Source organism: Phyllostomus discolor, chromosome 11, assembly GCF_004126475.2.
Source record: "Phyllostomus discolor isolate MPI-MPIP mPhyDis1 chromosome 11, mPhyDis1.pri.v3, whole genome shotgun sequence".
Taxonomy (NCBI): Eukaryota; Metazoa; Chordata; class Mammalia; order Chiroptera; family Phyllostomidae; genus Phyllostomus; species Phyllostomus discolor.
In genome coordinates, this window is record NC_040913.2 from 8598203 (window position 1) to 8616104 (window position 17902).

The window sequence follows — 17902 nt, forward strand, 5'->3', positions numbered from 1 at the left end:
CAGGATTAAAGTGGCACCTGGAGCCTCACCTCACACATTTTTTCCCTGGTTCCCAGCAGTACTCGGCTCATGCCCTATGAACTTCTTTCCTGAATGCAAATTTAAAATATTTTAATAATGCCTTCGTTCTTTACCTGTAAAATCATTATACTGATAACACAAACATTTTAAATATCAGGGGTTTTCTATGTTTATTTTTACTTTTTTTAGTTTGCTAATTTTCCTTATGGATTGCCTTTGAAGAACCCAGGTTTCACCCCTATGTCTCAGAACAATCTCTCCTCTTCTTTCCCCTTCCCTTCGCCCCCCCTCCCTTCTTCTCTCGTTCTCTTCCTCTCTTTTCCTTTGCTCCCTGATTCACGCTCTTCTTTCCGTAAAGGTTGATGACAGTGGCCCCTTGGCCAAGTCCTCCGGCAAACCCTGCATCCCTGGATGGGTTCAGGAGTCCGTGAAGAGAGTTCCAGGCGACACTGGGTCAAGTTGGGTCACCAGTTTCAGTGCTGGCTGCTTTTCACTGGCTTCCATTCTCCAAAGCCAGCTACGACGTCCAAATTTTTAAGGTTTTAAAAAATCTGCTCTGATGCTTAGGCAGCTTGGTTCCAGAATATCTGCCAGATGTGTTGCGCACTTCTTAAAACAGTTGGTTTTTGCATTCCCTAAATAACAGGACACCGGGATTTTTCCTCCCAAATGGTGAGTGGTTACAAGAAACCGAACCAAGCACATGCTGAGCGTGGAGGGAAAGCAACCCTAATCCTGTTGGCCTAGCTGAATGATGATTTCATACGCTCTTTGATTATAAGATCTAAAGCAAATCTTTAGGATCACTTGGCAAAATTTACATAAATGTGTATATTTCACCATTCTGGTTCTATGTCATTCATTCGACCTGCCATTCAACAAATATTTGTTGAGTGTCACTAAAGGTAGATATAGATGCTGGGGGTTTGCCAACTGGATGTGTTCTCACGAGGTGCAGACAAGAAACCAGGCGATGATGACAGAACGTAAGAGCTGTGGCGGGAGGGCCCAGAGGGACAACTGGCCCAGACTGGACAGTCAGCGAAGGCTTCCTACCTCAGCACGGGTGTGCAGGGCTGGTCCTCACTGGCTCACAGGACCATGTGTCACAGTTCCAGGAATTTTGTGAGCCAGTCATTACACACAGTGGTCGTGTTAAACCTCATTACTTTCTAATTATTTACTATTATCTGTGCTCTGTGGCTATTTATGCCAATTATATCCTCGGGTTATTTATGCACAATTATATCATGTATGCTACTCTGTGTTCAGTGACGCAATGTTGGAAGCTTGAAATCACCAAAGAAATGGGCAAACATTGCAAAGTCACGTGCTTTCTGCACAGAGAGCTGGCTGTATAGACGTGTGCGGGTGCACTATTAACATGCTTAACTTTCACGAGTGGTTTTCATTTGACATATTTCATGCTAAGCATTTTACGTGGATTATATTATTATACTCTGAAATGACTCTATGAATGAGTAGTACTAGCATTCTCACTTTTTAGAAGAAAAATTTGTGTTTATTTACTTTAAAAAATTTTGCTTTTTAGTTACAGTAGATAATCAATATTATTTTAGTTTCAGGTGAACAACAGAACGATTCAATCATTTACAAAGGGATGCACCAGAGATTTCAAGGAGCACCCTCATTTTTAGTGTGAAGTAATTAGTTCAGACAGATGAGTAACTTGCCCCAAGTTACAACCAGTGAAAACCAGATCCCAGGTCTGTCCGATGTCCAGATCTGATCTTGTCACCTTTGTGCTATTTCTAAGAATGCTAGACTAACTTCAAGTACATTTTAAGGTATTTTCTACTCCTTGTTATTGCAGTCTCTGTGGAATTACACTTTCATGTTCTGAATTCAGTTCAGCAAAATGTGCTGTTTCTTCCCTGTGTAAAAGGAAATGTTAAGATCACTCTCTGTAAAATGTAAGAATGAGCAAGATGAAGTTCCTGTTCTCCAATAATTTACAATCCTGGGAAAGAGGAGGTGGATACGAGAGTACCCATACCACACTACAAGGAATAAGGTTTACCGCCTAAGGAAGGACACATGTAATACATGGGCTCAAAGAAAGGAAAAAATGTGTTATGGGAATAAATGCATATTTATTTGAACTAAATTCTAACCAATATCCTTAATGCCAACAGAGGATACTTTTTCCACGTAAATTCCCAAGATATTATTTATTCCTGAATATTTTGAAAGAAAAAAGATTCGGAGAAAAGAAGTATATCCGGAGGCTGGTAACAGACATCCAATCATTAGTGAAAAGATGATGTTAACAATGTGAATGGTTAGAGCCAGGAAGGGGCATGCGCATTACCTCTTCACTCTACAGATGAGGAAACTAAGACCTGCCAGCTCCAGGCAGAAATTAGGATATTCTTTTTTTTTTTTTTTGGTCTCTTAGGCTTCTTCCATCTTTATTTGAGCTGTAGATTCAGAAAGCATTATCTGGAGAAAATTAAGTACCTGAAGGCCATCTTGCTCTTCTTTAATGGGCTCTGCCCTCATTTGCAGTAAGTATTAATAGAAGGGGCGGTTTCAATTGGAATTTAGTGAGCCTTCCTTCTTAATTTAGATGATATCTACCAGACCAATTTTTTCTTCGATTATCTTTAAAATGACTCCTCATATAGTTCAATTATGCTGGGCGAGATCAGTTTCATCTTCCCTGATAGGGTGGGAGGGAGATTACCAACATGTCTGAAATTCACAGGCAGAGACTCAAAAGTTTTTTTAAACTTTTTCTTCCTTCTCTTGGTAACTTTCTGAACATCTGTGGCATTCTTTGATTTGGGTGGGTGAAAGAAGTGGTGGAGTCATGAGGGTGCGTTCCTGTCTGGTGAATGAAGCTGGTAAATGTAATGAGCTTAGTTGGGGCTTGAAGAACTAGCTGCTTGTGTTTCTCATCTGTAGGCTCCCTGTAGTATGTTTTAGGCAACAAACCTCTCTGAGATGACTGGTCCCTTCAATGCTACAGTACACCTGGCCCTGGTGGGAAGACACTTACTGAGGAAACAGTGGCATACTGGGAAAATCTTTTCCTTTGGACCAGACAGTTCTGGGCTGCAGTCCCTGATTGGCTGCTTGTTAGTTTCAACACCTCAGACAAACTTCTTAATCTCTTTAAATTTAACATTCTTTGCCTGTAAAACCAGGAAGTGAATGCTTTACAAGATTGCAGTGAGCATTTAAAATAAATATGTAAGGCATGTAGCAAAAGACTGACAAGAGGGCTCAGAATCTGTTTTATCCTCTACTGTATTTCCTGCGCTTGGTAAATGGTAGAGTAGTCATTGAATGAATATAGTAGGTGCTCAACTAATGTTAGGCATGATGCTTATCATTGTTACCTGTTACCTAAAAAGAACCAACAAAAGTTTTAATATGCTATTCTTCACAGTCTTTAAACATGCATGTATATATTACATGATGTGATATACGCATATATAATAGCATATTGTACAAAGGATATACAAATCAAGAATTTGAAACGAGTGCTGTAATGCTATTGTCAACCTACTAAACTTGGTTACCAAGACTGGTTAGCCAGTGTATGTTTTTAAAAGGAATGTCAGTGTGCCCTATCCCTAACAACCTAGCTATGGGCTAAATAGGAGAGGGAAAAAGATGGGACAATACTCGTAAAAACAGGTCTAAGACAATAGTGGAGCAGGAACCTACATGCTGGCAATAGGTCTTTTCGTCAGTCTGTCAATATCGCTAATGCATGATCTCCATGATGAAGGACAAAAGGGGTGCTTTCTACATAAAACAAAGCTACTATTAGATCTGATGAGCGTCAGTGCATTAGAGGAAGGGGATTTCATATGTCACACTGCGGTGTGCTCATCTTTGCCTTCAGGTACAAGAAGGGAGAAAAAAGTACACTTTTACTTTTATACTATTGATAGTACTTCCGTACTATCAAAGCTCTAGGAAAGATTGCGAGCAATGAATGAAGATCTGTGTGCGAGAAATATTTCACTGGCATTTAGCATGGTGGGAAGTTCTAGGTAGAGTCGCAAAGAGAATCAGACAGAAAGACCACCTCTCTTTCCTTACCTTCTTCATGACCTTTCTCATAATACTCCATCTATTCAGCAAATACCTGCTGGACCCTGCCTTTGTGTGAGGCTGGTTTTGTAGGAACCCACATCCTTGGGGTGCAGAGAGAAAGAATGTGGGTTCTGCAGCCAGATACCCTTCGATATACTTTTCACACACCGAGCAATTGCTGTAAATTCCTTAACTTTTCTAAGCCTTGGTTTCCTTCTCTCTGGGAAAGAAGCGGGGAGACCTGTCTCATCGCAAGCATTGTTATATCACATAAAGGAAACCATGCAAAGCGCAGCACAGTCCCCGGCAGTAAGCACTCGAGTATGAGCCGGCAGTTGTAAGCACTGCGGCTTTTCTGAAAACGGCTCTGGGCATCACTGCTACCCACAACTGCTGTAATGAGGCAGGTGATTTTCCAAAGAGAAGCTGTCGATCATATCCTGGAGTAAAAAGTCTTTTCAATTTGTAAGGCTTACAGCTCTCAGGATGCCTGGCCTGCAATTAGCAAACGGTTCCTGGCCTCACTCGAAGCTCACCCATTAGAAGTCAGCCAAGCCTCTGGTGACGCAAATACTTCAGCGGAAGTCTGGAAACCCAGAGCTTCACATCTGATGGGGCTATTCATCCACAGTAACTGGGGGCTCCTTTGAGAAAGGACAAGTTCAACTGTGCAGTTCTTAGCTGGAAGGTAGATTTCAGCCTAAGTGCCTGCATAATTTCATGGACGTGGTTTATAGGGGAAACAGAACCACACTTTTCCAACTTCTATTCCCTTGAAGAAATCAGACCTCCTTCAGAACATGTCCATTCCATCAACAAATTCTCTTGGTGTTTTCCTGGTCAAAGTGGCCAAATTCTAGCCACCTTTGACCTCTCCACTACATGAAAGGCTGGCGTCGGTCCTCCTTCCGCACCCTCTCCCTGATCAGACCCTGTCTCCTGCCCCACTCCGTTTCCAACAGAGCCGGGGCTGCCTCCTCTCTCTGCCTTCCCTCACTCACCCCATCCCCTCTTCTCCACGTCAGGACTACCAGACCCACTTTAAAAATATTTCTAGCTCATTTGACACTTTTTGTATTACTGTGTTATGACCCTCCTACTGTATCCTGTTGTTCTCTTACACGTCCGATATTAGTTCTACTCTTGATTTGGACAATTCTTACAAAGAAATGTGTCTTTCTTTCTTTCTTTCTTTCTTTCTTTCTTTCTTTCTTTCTTTCTTTCTTTCTTTCTTTCTTTCTTTCTTTCTCTCTCTCTCTCTCTCTCTCTCTCTCCTCTCTCTCTCTCTCTCTCTCTCTTTCTTCTTTATTACCTCCCTCCCTCCCCTCCCTCCCTCCCTCCCTCGCCTCCCTCCCTCCCTCCCTCCTCCCTCCTCCCTCCTTCCTTCCTTCCTTCCTTCCTTCCTTCCTTCCTTCAATTCCTTTCCTTCCTTCCTCTCTTTCTCTTTCTCCTCTCCTTTCTTTCTCTCTCTCTCTCTTTCATTTTTACATTCTTTTTAATTGTATGTTTTCCATTACCATTTGTCCCACCTCTAGCCTCTCACTGTGTCTTTTTAAAAGCATAGTCCTCGTTAATTACTATAATAGCCATACTGTCATAATGTAGTTGGGCAAATGCCCCCAAAGTGCGCCATCCATATTCTCGTAATACAGAGGGTCCATGTAACCTCTTAAAGAACTTTTAACAGAATAATTGGACTTAAACACATACACGCACACACCGACATAAACCTCCGCTTCTAAGAAGTGTGGGATGCTCTCAAGGTGCAGGCTGTTTTGTCCATGAGCTTTTCCTCATGCCTTTTCTCTAGAGCAGTTTTGAACACCAGCAACCTTAGCATGGGGTCACTCAAGCACTGTGGGGCTATTTGGACTCTCAAACAACATTAATTCATTTGTAGGCAAGAGATCTGTGAGGAGGAAGAGATGGCTGCTATTTTTTTGTAGGAAAGGCAGAAAGCAGCTTTCCATGGAGACACCAAATGTGCTATTTCTCCCATGGGTGATGGCAGTCGGAGCATCCTTCTTTACACAGGGCATCCCCAGCTCCCTGAACCCAGACCCAGGCCAGTGAAACTCTCAGCCCACCCATCTCCAGAGCAGAGAGATGCAGAGGCTCAGCCAGACTCCTTCCTACCCTACGTTCTACTAGTCTCCCCTGAAAAGCCCAAGTCTGCTTTGACTCATAATCAGCCAAGAGATCTAGCTGGATTCTCTCCCCACCCCTTCCCTCCTCCTGCATCATGTTTAAAATCTCTTTCACAAAGGGTTTTAAGAACCAAAGTGAGCTATGCACAACTCCTTCCCTGACCTATATTTGTGGGAAGGAACGTTCTGTAAAAATGCAAGCACTCAGTCATGGGGTCTCGAAGACAGACACAGAGCTAGTTCGAGTTTCCTGACAAGGGGACTGGCCAGAAGAACAGAAGGGCATTATGCAGCCATCAGTGTGGGTGAAAAGGGGGTGATGAAGGAAAGGCTGGGGACCCACTGCAAACGTCTCAGTTTCGCGTTAGGTGGGTCCCGTCTACCCTCCGGCGGGTGGGGACAAGTGCGCACCGTGCACCTGGGCTCTGCGCTCTGCAGCTGCAAGCCCCAAAGCTCTGTCCCATGATTTATGAACACGAACTACTTTTTTTCTTTTCACGTGTGCTTGACTTCATACAAAGGAGCATTTTCCCCCGAAGATACATTAATAAAGGTTACACCATGGTCTTAGAAAAGGAATGTTTAATTATTTACACTTGAACATAGAGAACACGGGCCTGGTTTGTGCAGCTGAAGGTGTAATGAGAGGTTCCTCAAGAGAACAGGGTGAGAGTGTGCAGACACTTCAAACGTTACCAAAAACCTCCCCCATCCCTCTCGCTTGCTCACAAATGTGAAGGATTAGTCGATATATTTGGGGCTTTCTGAAACTTTTTAGCAGCCAATCATTTCTTCATGATTGAGGAGCTGTGAACTACAAGATCGCTTCCTTTCTCAATGCCATTTTGTTAGACGTTTTTAATGAAGCAGCAAATTTGTAGCTTGACAGGCAAGGCTTACTGGCAACGTATTAGAATGTATAATCCCAGCTGCCATATCTAGTTACTTCATTTTTAGAGGACTGCACGTTCCCTCTTAGTAGACATAGGACGCACGCAAATACCTTTGCAGACACCTGCATGCTGTTTTCTTGCATGTTCATGATGGCTTCGGAGATCTTGACGTCGATGGGGTCCATGACCGACTCGATGTTGAACGGTCCTTCCAGTCGTTCTGCCACCAAGAGCATCGCATCTGTGGAAACGCAGAGGCATGATTTATATGACAACTGGGAGCTCCAGGTTCTTAACGCGTGTTTAAACATCCCTGCCGTGACTGGTTGAAAAATATGCATTCGCTCAGATTTTTTTTTTTTGCTTTTATATGGTCTAAAATGGAGCGAATGACAAAATGTTCAAGAAGTCTTTTATTTCACTTGAAGATTTAAAATTATTTGACACGTATAGGAGCTTGCCTGAAAGTGAGAGAATAAGTTCAAGTTAAGAGAGTAAGAGAATTGAATAGATCTATGCTACATAAAATCAATAATGATATTTAAAAAAAACCCAAACCAATATAAGTTCGGGGATCAACGATGTTTCACAGATGGAGCCTAACCTCTTCTGGAGTGTGGGGAAAACTGATAACAGTGGAGAAATGCTACTTTGTGGCTTTGGATGCACAAATGTCAAGGCCAAAACTCAAGCATGTCTGCGAGTCTGAAGCATTTCTGGCTTTCCTGAGAACAGCAGACCTGTCCCCACTTTGTGCCGTCACTCTATCTCACACGCCCTTCTGTTTCTGCCCTTCGCCCCCCTTGGGGACAGGGAAACTTATCTTACTTGGCTTTGTCTATTCGAGGTTCATTATGGCGCCTATCACACTGTGAGCTCTCAGAACATGTCTCTGATGTTGTAGTGCATGAAGTTGTAGCGAACTGCAGTATCACTCGGGAAGCTTTAGTTTTCTGGAGAAGATGGAAATAGTGATCTGGAGGCCAGAGCCGTGCCTTGGGCTCTGGTCCTTGCTCTGCGAGTACCTAGCGAAACAGCTATGGGACAAATCTCTGAGCTTAGTGGCCACAGAGCGGAGAAGTGTATGAAAGGGACTGGGGTTGAGGAGTCTCTCAGGGTCCCCGTGAGGAGCATGTGGCCATGCCTAGGCCACATCTGTTCTCAGTATCCAGGGATAGTGGGGCAACTTCTCTCCACCAGGGTTGTTGAATAGAACTTCCCATGACGGTGAGAACGTGGCTATTGAAACCTGAAATGTGGCTAGTGTGACTGAAGACTTAAATTGTGAATAAGTTCATTTGTGTTTAATTAATGTAAATATAATTTTAATACCAACTTGAGACTGTGGCTACCACATCAGCTAGCACGACCTAGACTTTTCGCACACAGACCCAACGGATCACATGGTCTTCAACTGTGACCTGGTGGTCACAAGCTCTTGGGAGCCAATCTTAAAACACTTCCCTTTTTCCAAAAATAATATATGCTTAATATCAAACACTTACAAAATATAGAAAAGAAAAAGGAAAGCAAGAAATATAACCATAATCCTTCTTTCTAGAGTAACAGTATAAGCAATTTGGTATAAGCCCTCTGTTTTTCCCCCTCTGTGCATGAATATTGTAAGCATGCAACTAGAAGTACATCATATAATCTGCTTTTTCAATGTAGTATATTATTCATGTAAAACACTATTTATAGTAGCTATTTGATAGTACTAGAGTAAGGAAAGCAAATTTTATTTTTACTACATCTCCAACCAAGCTCAACTAATGTCCAACATCAAAATATTTTCAGGGTTATACGTAGTTATGAGTGAGGAACATGGAAAACCACTTAAGATAGATAATTTTTTCCATAAGAAAGGTACAGCAGTCTCTGAGAAGCAAAGAGAGTACAATTTTTATTCATTTTTATGATTTTTAAAAATTTAATCGATATTGTATTTTTTTTAACATTCCCTGTTGGTTCCCTTATACCCCACTCTCCCAGCAACCACCACACTGTTGTCCATGTCCATGAGACCATTTTCCTTTTTGCTCAACCCCTCCACCCCTCAAACTCGCCCCTCCCACAAGCTGTCATCCTGCTCTCCATCTATGAGCCTGTCCCCATTTCCCTTGTTAGCTCAGTTTGTTCATTAGTGTCCCATCTTTGTGAGTGGCAGCAACTTTTTACTAGGCTTTCTCAGCAGAGCCCATAACTGAGTTCTTGCTCCTCCCCCAGTGGGATGAGTGAGCATCCAGAGCAGCCCTTGGAGCATCGGGGAGGTCCCTCTACCCCAGCGCCGTCCCCAGTCCTCTATCTCATGCTATTCTCAGCGTGAGATTCTGATGCATACAGAGAGGCTACAACTGTGAGTTCGCACACAGGGTGGGTATGGCAGCAGCTCAACCAGAAGATGCCGTGCAAAGTGAGGAGTTAGGGCAAATGCTTTTGCCCTAAGGCCACAGGGCCTTGCGGTACAGCATTACGGCACACTGAATGCACACCAGCTGTCCTCAGATGAGGACTGTATTTCCCCCAGGATGGGAGCATGAGAGGATTTTGAATGAGTCTGAAACAAGGGAAAGGTTCTGATTTTTGCCTAAGTCTCTGACTTTGTAAAGAAAGAGTAAGGGTTCTGCTGACACAGGAGCTAGACATGACCTCTGAACTTCGGATGGCATTGGAGTGAAAACTATCTTGCTGCAGGGCCTTCTGGGTGTTTATACTCCTCTAGGATAGAATTATTAAATATGATCACATATGATCAAACATGTGTTTGTAACTTCTCAAGAAAAAGAGATGTAAAATCAGTAATGATTTTGCTGAACGATGATTGTACTCTGGAAGAGAATGATTGTCAAAACGTTCTGGAGGAAGGAAGGAGAGAGACTTTTTAAAGGAGATGCCATTAAGCTTTTCCTTAGTAACAACAGAGTAGAAATAGCTTTGAAAATTCTGCTGAGAAGGGGCTGGAGGAAATGGGTGGAGGTGGTTATAAGATGGGTAAGATCTTGGATCTAAATATAGTATGCGACTATAGTTAATACTGTATCATATACTGGAAGGTTGCAGAGAAAGTAGATCTTAAAAGCTCCCATCCACATGCACACACACAGTCACACGCTTAGGCACACAAGCCCACACACACAGTAACTGTGTGTGGTGATGGGGGTGTTAACTAACTTTGTGTGATAACTATTTTGCAATCTATAAATGTATGAAATCAGTACATTGTATACTTTACATAATATTATATGTCAATTATATTTCAGTAAAGCTGAAAAAAAAGAGAAAACTTAAATGAAATAAGGTCAACTTTAATAGATATCACTGTTTGTTATGTGCCAGGGAGTGTCAGTATGTCAGTACAAGTCAGAGGTGGTGGGGGTGTAGGAGCAGCCCGTGGTTGCCACATTCATGGAGTTCAGACATTTTTTGAAGTGACAAATTAAATTTTATTTTATTTTTTAAATTTTATTTTAATTGTTGTTGCAGTACAATTTTCTATCTTTTACTCCCATCCCAACCTACCCACCCTGCTCTCCCCTCCTCCCTCCCATTTCCACCCACCCCTAGTTTTTGTCCATGTGTCCTTTATACTTGTTCCTGTAAACGCTTCCCCTTTTCCCCTGAAATTACCTTGAAATTCCCTCTCCTCTCCCCTCTGAACTCTGTCAGTCTGTTATCAATTTCAGTATCTTTGGTTATATTTTGCTTGTTTCTTTGTTTTGTTGTTTAGGTTCCTGTTAAAGGTGAGATCATATGGTATTTGTCTTTCACTGCCTGGCTTATTTTGCTTAGCATAATGCTTTCCAGTTGCATCCATGCTGTTGCAAAATAGGAGTAGGAGTAGGAGCTCCTTCTTTCTTTCTGCTGCATAGAATTCCATTGTGTAAATGTACCATAGTTTTATGAAGTGACAAATTAAATTTTAAACATTGTATGTTTTCTTTCTTTGAGGGGAACTTGAATTAAGATAATAACATGCCATTTCAAAGTTCTCATGAAATCTGCATCCTAATAATCTACTCTTTGAAACATGAAACTGATAAGCACAATACATGTTATTGTTTTATCAGAACTTCAGAGCCCCCAACTGCCTTTTTTTCTTTAGAAGCAAGGCTCACCCTCTCTTACACCTGCAGTACTACTGTGTTAACCTAACCGAGGTATTTTCCCTGCTGAGAAGCACACAAATGAATAAAAATAATCAAGCAATGTTACAAGCACCCCTGGGTCACTCATTCACTGACACCCAGTTACTCATTAAAAAGAAAAAAAACCTGCTCCAGTGTTTGTATACAGGTCCTTTATGCCTATGGCATGGATGTAATTAGATGGTTCTGCTTTCTCTGGTGGCTTGCAGGAGATGGCCGCACGGGGCACACATGTCCTTTGCTTTCAGTCAAATTGATTAACTAAAATGCTTGTGAGTTCTTGGACAGGAATGTCTTCCGGGAGAGGCCCAGAAAGACACAGTAGTGGGGACTGGTGCGACACACAAGATGGGGCAGCCTCGACCCACGTGACCGAAAGAGAGAACTTGAACTTCCCTACTTGGAAGGTTGATGCCCTTTTTTAGAGTTTACTTTTTAAAAAAATTTGGTTCGAGTTTTCAGGCAATTCTATAGCTAAGATGTTTCCATTTTTCGAATTGTGATTCATAAAACTACCACGCAGAGAGAAGAGTTTCCCTCTTGGGACTACATTGCTGATTTTGTACGTGGATCTCTCTCTCCACGGCAGGCTTTGCTGCGCTGGAATCGCTTCTCTGACATTGCCAACAGAGCTGTCTTTTAAAAATGCAAATCTGATGAGGTCACTGCCTTGCTCGAAAGGTTTCCATTGCCTTTAGGATAAAGTCTGAAGCTCACAGCCTGGAGTGAGAAAGGCCCTTCCTAAGCTGATTCCTGTTTCTCTTGGCGGCCTTGCCTACCCCCACCCCTGGTGCCCCCACCTCCTACACGGGGACTTTCTCCTCGAAGCTCCATCGTAACTCCTTAAATAACAATGAAGTAGTCACTGAGGTTCCCCCGCACACCCAGTCCAACCTACAGCTGATGGCAGACAAGTTATTCTAGACACGGCCTGGGTCTCATTGGATCTGCTCAAGAACACCCAAGGGTTCAAATTGAAGAAGACGTTCATGAGGAGACTCCACCTCTTGCTCCTATAGATTTACTTCTCATAACTCAACGTGCCCCATGATTTCCTGCTGTTACAAATAATGCGATGACAATTGTCCTTGCAATGAACTCATTTAACACATGTGCAAAAAAATCTGTTGGATACAGTCTTAGAAGTGAAACCGCTGGGTCAAAGGTGTGAGCCTCTAAAATTCTGATATAAGTGTCCACGTTCTCCCAGTAGAGTCTGTACCTGTTTGCACTCCCAGCAGCAACATAGGGCAGTGTCTGGTTCTCGGAGTCTCACACTTTTGGTGTTCAGCTCAAATGCCTGGATCATTGCCAGTTTGGTATGGTAAGAAATGGGCACCTCGGTGGGGGGTTCATGTTGAGTTTCTCTCATTATAAGCAAGGCTGAACTGCCTTTAATATGTTCAAAAGCTATTTCTATTGTTTTGTTTTTTTTTTAGTTTCATAGGCATCGTCTTTGTTCACTTATTTTTCTGTTGGGTTATTAGTTTTTTTCTCATATTGATGTAAAGAAATTTCTTTTTAAAATACTGTAAGAGTCCAGCTCTTCTGTGACATGAATGACCCCTTGTTATTATTTATCTTTTGATTTTTGTTCAATGATTTTTCACTATGCAAAAATTTTTAAAAACTATAGTCAAATTAACCAATGATTTGTTTAGATTTTCTTGGTCTTGTGTTCTATTTAAACAGGCTTTCTCTTCTCTAAGTTCACCTCGACGACCTTATATACTGCCACTCACATTTTCAGTCACCAGCTTCCTCGCTGTTTCTTGAACACAGGCCAGGCACCCTCCTGTCCCAGGGCTTTGCACTCACCATTTGTTCCTTTGTCCGTAGACACTCTCTCCCTAGCATTTCCGTGTCTCTCTTATCTCCCGGTCTCTCCCCAAATTCCAGTTCTCAGAAAACCTTCTCTAACTACCCTGCGAACTCCCAGACACTCTTTCTTATCTGATTGCTTTCTTCTCCACAGCACTTAGTACTTGCTGAACCATTACATGTGTATTTGCTCTGGTCCCTCTTCTGCCCACTGTTACGTAGCTGCGGGAGGGCAGGGGACTTCGTCTTTGTTGGTCACTTTTGTAGCCCGGACCCCTAGAACAACCTCAGAGTAGTTAAACGAACATTTTAAGATGAATTACTGGGACGCATTTGAAAAGGATAGCTGAGGGCAGGCAAAGAGGGGGGCAGACAGGGGGCATCTGTAACAGTTCAACAATATAAAATAAAAAATAATTTCCTCTAGTAACTACAAAAAGTAACTTCCTCCCCTTCTTCCTGCCTAACACTCCCCTCCCACTCCTCCTCAGTGCCCAGCAGCGCATGCGCCTGAAAACCATCACTATCGCCGGCCTCCCGGATAAATGGGCCCTCGGCAGGTTTTCCTGTGCTGTCAGGTGGATGAAGAGTGTCGGTGGGAATGTAGAATCTTATTGTACTTTTTTATTAGATAGGAATAACTTTCTAGATCCTTTAGCTTGACATTGAAAAGGATGGCTCGTTTTTCCTTCTGTCAGAGGTCACTACTAGGTTAATCTAAAAAAAAAACAAAAACCAAAGATGTTGTCGATATTTTTAACTTCACTAAAGTAATTCCTGCTGTTTCTCAAGACTCCATATTTGTGCTAATTTTCAAAACAATCTGTGATAAATGTCGTTTTTGTTTCTTCCCTGTAATTTGTCTACATTCACTGAACATCAAGTTGATGATCACCTTTTTTTTTTTTTTCATTTTGCCAACCCTGTAAGGTGTTCAGGTTAAAAAAAATCAAGCCATGACAGAAATTATATATCTAGCTAAAGAAATCATAAACCACAAAGCAAGGTGAACAACAGAAAATGGAAGTGAGCCAATTAAATGCAATTTAAAACAGTGCACAGGTAGCAGCTTCAAATATAAAACAGGCTTGAATAATTACAGGAATGAAAGAACTTCATCCAAAATAAAAAGGAACTTAATGGAAATGATAACTGTTTACTTTGAAACCAAATCCAGGAAGAGAAAGAGACAAGAAATATACAAACTAATTTAATTCTGAAATCAGTGCAAACAAAGAGGCTCATTCTGCCTCAAGGTTGTAAAAGAAAACACAAATTGTGGGGAAATTCGTTCATTAGTCCTGGCACAGTACGGAAACTGGAATCTATAGGACTCATTTTCAGACCCATTCTCCCTCCCTCCCAGGTTCCTCCCTCTCTCCCTCACTTCCTTCTTTCTTTTTTACCCTCACCCAAGGGCATGCTTATTGATTGTAGAGAGAGGGGAAGGGAGGAAGAGAGAAAGGGAGAGAAACATCGATGTGAGAGAGAAACATCGATCGCTTGCCTCTCTAATGGGCCTCGACCCAGGCACCGAACCTGCAACCTAGGCATGTGCCCTGAGCAGGAATCAAACCAGCAACCTTCGGGTTGACAGGATGACACTCCAGCCAGCTGAGCCACACCAGCCAGGGCAGATGTTGGTTTACGTAGCATCATCTCTCTGCTATACTGGTATCTTTGGGACGTGTAGTTATATCACCGGGCAGAAGGAGTGGGCCTTGTAAATCATGAATTTGATGGACAGCAAAGTGTGTACTCCTCCCCATAACCCTTTATTTAAATTTTCATTGCGGATTCTTCATATGAGTAATTTTTTAATGTCATTTGTAGCTGGGAATGTTGGAATAACTCATATCAATCTGTCAGGATTTGCCTTGATGATGTATCAGAATTTAAGGGGTAAGATGTTCTTTAAGATCTTTGGAGAGAAGAACCTCATCTCTATCTTTACACCCTCAGTGCCTCCTACAGGGTGCTGGCATCTAGTGGACTGATTGAGGCCAACCCGTTGGCTTTACGGTGGAGAAAGCCAGCACTCAAGGAAGGAAAGCAAATCCTGTAACATGAATGGCAGCTCCTTGATAGACCCCCTTGTCCTCTCTCACTCCATCCACCATGACAAGCACCTACATTGCTCAGACAGTACCAGGATGCTTACTCAATATTTTATTAATTACTAAATTCCAAGTGCTTCACCGCTTATAAAGAGAACCGTAAAGGAGAAAGCACGGATAAGAGAAATAAAGCACGTTTGTCCTATCTGAGATTTTTCTCATTCCTTCTTTGCTGCAATTAAACTTTAAGCCTTCCTTAGGGACCCGGCACTTTCTGTGTGGGCCCCCGGATCCTGAGTTGCCCTTGACAAATTTATGAAAGCACTCACATTCCTCCTTCCTCATTAACCTGCACGCCACACCTGAGTTACTTTGAATCCCTCACCAGCGTGGATGGTCTTGACCGCCTTGCGGAGAGGTAGTGCGGAGGCCAGGCGGGATCAGGAGCCGTGTGTGCATCAGGCTCGGAAGCCTAGTGCCACCGCTCACAGGCTCTGTGACCTCGCGCCACGTAGTTAACCTTTGTGACCCTTGGTGTCCCTCCTCATTACGGGGGCTCTTCCCACACCACTGCGAGCATTAAACGCAACACCAGGCACATGGCTTAGCAAATGCTCAGTATTATATCATGATTATTTTATCTTGAGAGGAGGGCTCCTTTCCTTCCCCAACGGCATTAATACTGCAGGTTTGATTTCAGCATCCGTGGGGTCATGGGTCCTCACTAACAGAGGACAATATCTAGTCCCCCCTTTACTTTAGAGAGAAGCTCCCTGAGTCACAGCGACATGATGGGGCTAGTGATTTGGCAGGGCCCAAGTGGCATGGGTGTGTCCGCTGCCCAGTCCTCTTCCAGGCGGTGGTCTTTCCACTCCATCATGCTCCCCGCTTCCTTATAGTCAGCCGCTGTATCGTTCAGAAACGGGGTCAGTTCAAACGTTTCAGGTCTCAATGAACCAAACCAGTCTAAGCTTTTTGCCAGTATATTGCAGTTAAAGCGATTCTCCTATTTCTCCCTCCTTTACCCTAAAAGTTAATAAAGCAAATCACCCAGAGACCATTTGTTCCTATAGTACAAGGGCTTGCAACCTACACGGCATGAATCACAATAAAAATAAATAAATAAGTGAACAGTCAGAATTCCCTTGTGGGTCTGAAACAGAGTGATTAGTGAGCAATTCAGCAAGCAGCGGGAGCCCACTTCTCCCACCCTTGTGCGTCCTGGTATTATTAAAAAATATATATTTTTTATTATCCTGTTGTTCAGTGCCATGCGAACCAGTAGGAGACATAAAAAAAGGGCAGTATGTCCTGTATCATGGGTCACCAGACCCAAAGATAAAAGAAAGCGGATTATTAAAGAAAAACAAAAAATGCAATTTAGGAGGTGATGACTTCATTTGTCTCATCTCTGATTGGCCCTGTGGAATGCTTTTGCAGCATTTCCAAAGCGGGTACGGCTCTAACAGCTTTAGAACATAATGATTCATTTTGTTTTTACAGTATTACTTTGTAGCGGGTTGCACTACTATCTCCTTGAATGGCTGTGGGGACTCAGACCCCAGAGGTGAAACAGCTTGCCCAAGGTCTTGTAGCTTTCGCATAGTTGGAGTAGGTTCTGTTCAGAGTAAGGCAGACCTACCAACAGTGGATTGCTTGAACTTGGCATTCTAGCCGAGGAGACCTACTTGACTCTCAGGCAGATGAGCTAGAGCATGCCTGTGAGCTGCTGAGGAGGAGGAGGTGGGGGAATCATTGTTCCGGGGCATCGAAAGTGTATTCTCTGGCCCTGCTCCTTGCAGAGGTTGCGTTACACAAACAGGTGCTGCTGGGAGCTCCAGGATTAAGCTCCCCTCCTGCAAGTTATTGGGCTCCCCCTTTCTCCTTCTGGGCTGTCTCAGGTTCAGACTAGGTTCTGAAAAGGAACCTCGTTGATGATGACAGTGAGGTGGGATATTCTGTTCTTAGAACTTGCTTATGATTGAGGAAGGGATGTTTGACATCAGCCATAAAATTAAAGATAACCCCATTTATTTGGTTTTCAGAAAGCTATAAGTACGTTCTTGGTAGATTCAAGAACATATTAGCTGAGTTGGAAGGGAAGTTTTTTAGGCGATAGTTACTTCCTTTCAATCATAAATCTACTCTGGAGCCTGAATCTGTCTCTAAGCCAGGGCAGGGATATTCAATTGCTCATTGGACATTTCTGTGGGTGTTCATGTATGCAGGCCATGCAAAAGTGGGAAAACACAAAACAAAAATGAAAAGGGAGAGGATAAAAGTCACCTACAATTTACCACGACAGACATCACCATGGACATCCTTTTTGTTGACCACATGCTATTCCCTGTCCTCAGTGCAGTGTAAATGTTTGGGACCCTTCTTTTGTAGTTCTTTATAGGTTCTTCTTTATAGGTTCGTACCAGATTTTGCATTGCTATAAAATAAACCTGGTTCTTATCCCCGATTTGTCCGCATTTCTGATGATCAACTTAGGATTTCTTTAAATTTATTTTTTCTTTAAAGTTACTTATTCATTTAAAAACTAAATAAAATGAACACACGTTTTTGTTAGTAAGTACAAATAGTTTAAAGCCTTAGTATGGAGCAACGCTCTTAATATAGACAGATACATGAATGCAGGAGAAGACAGGTCTGATTCCGCAATTTAATACACTTCCTACATTTAAAAAGCAGACATTGAAGCAACCACTGTATTTTAAATATAAGCTTTCACAATTAAAAAA

The 17902-nt window shown here is 42.6% G+C and overlaps 1 protein-coding gene across 1 annotated transcript in view; it reads right to left on the reverse strand.

Moving 5' to 3' along the window:
• Positions 1 to 17902, reverse strand: part of GPC6 (glypican 6) — a 1029119-nt gene that overhangs the window by 98399 nt on the left and 912818 nt on the right. The window contains exon 5 of the mRNA XM_028526606.2: positions 7243 to 7373. Coding sequence (XP_028382407.1) covers positions 7243 to 7373 — 131 coding nt within the window. The remainder of the gene's footprint in view (positions 1 to 7242; positions 7374 to 17902) is intronic.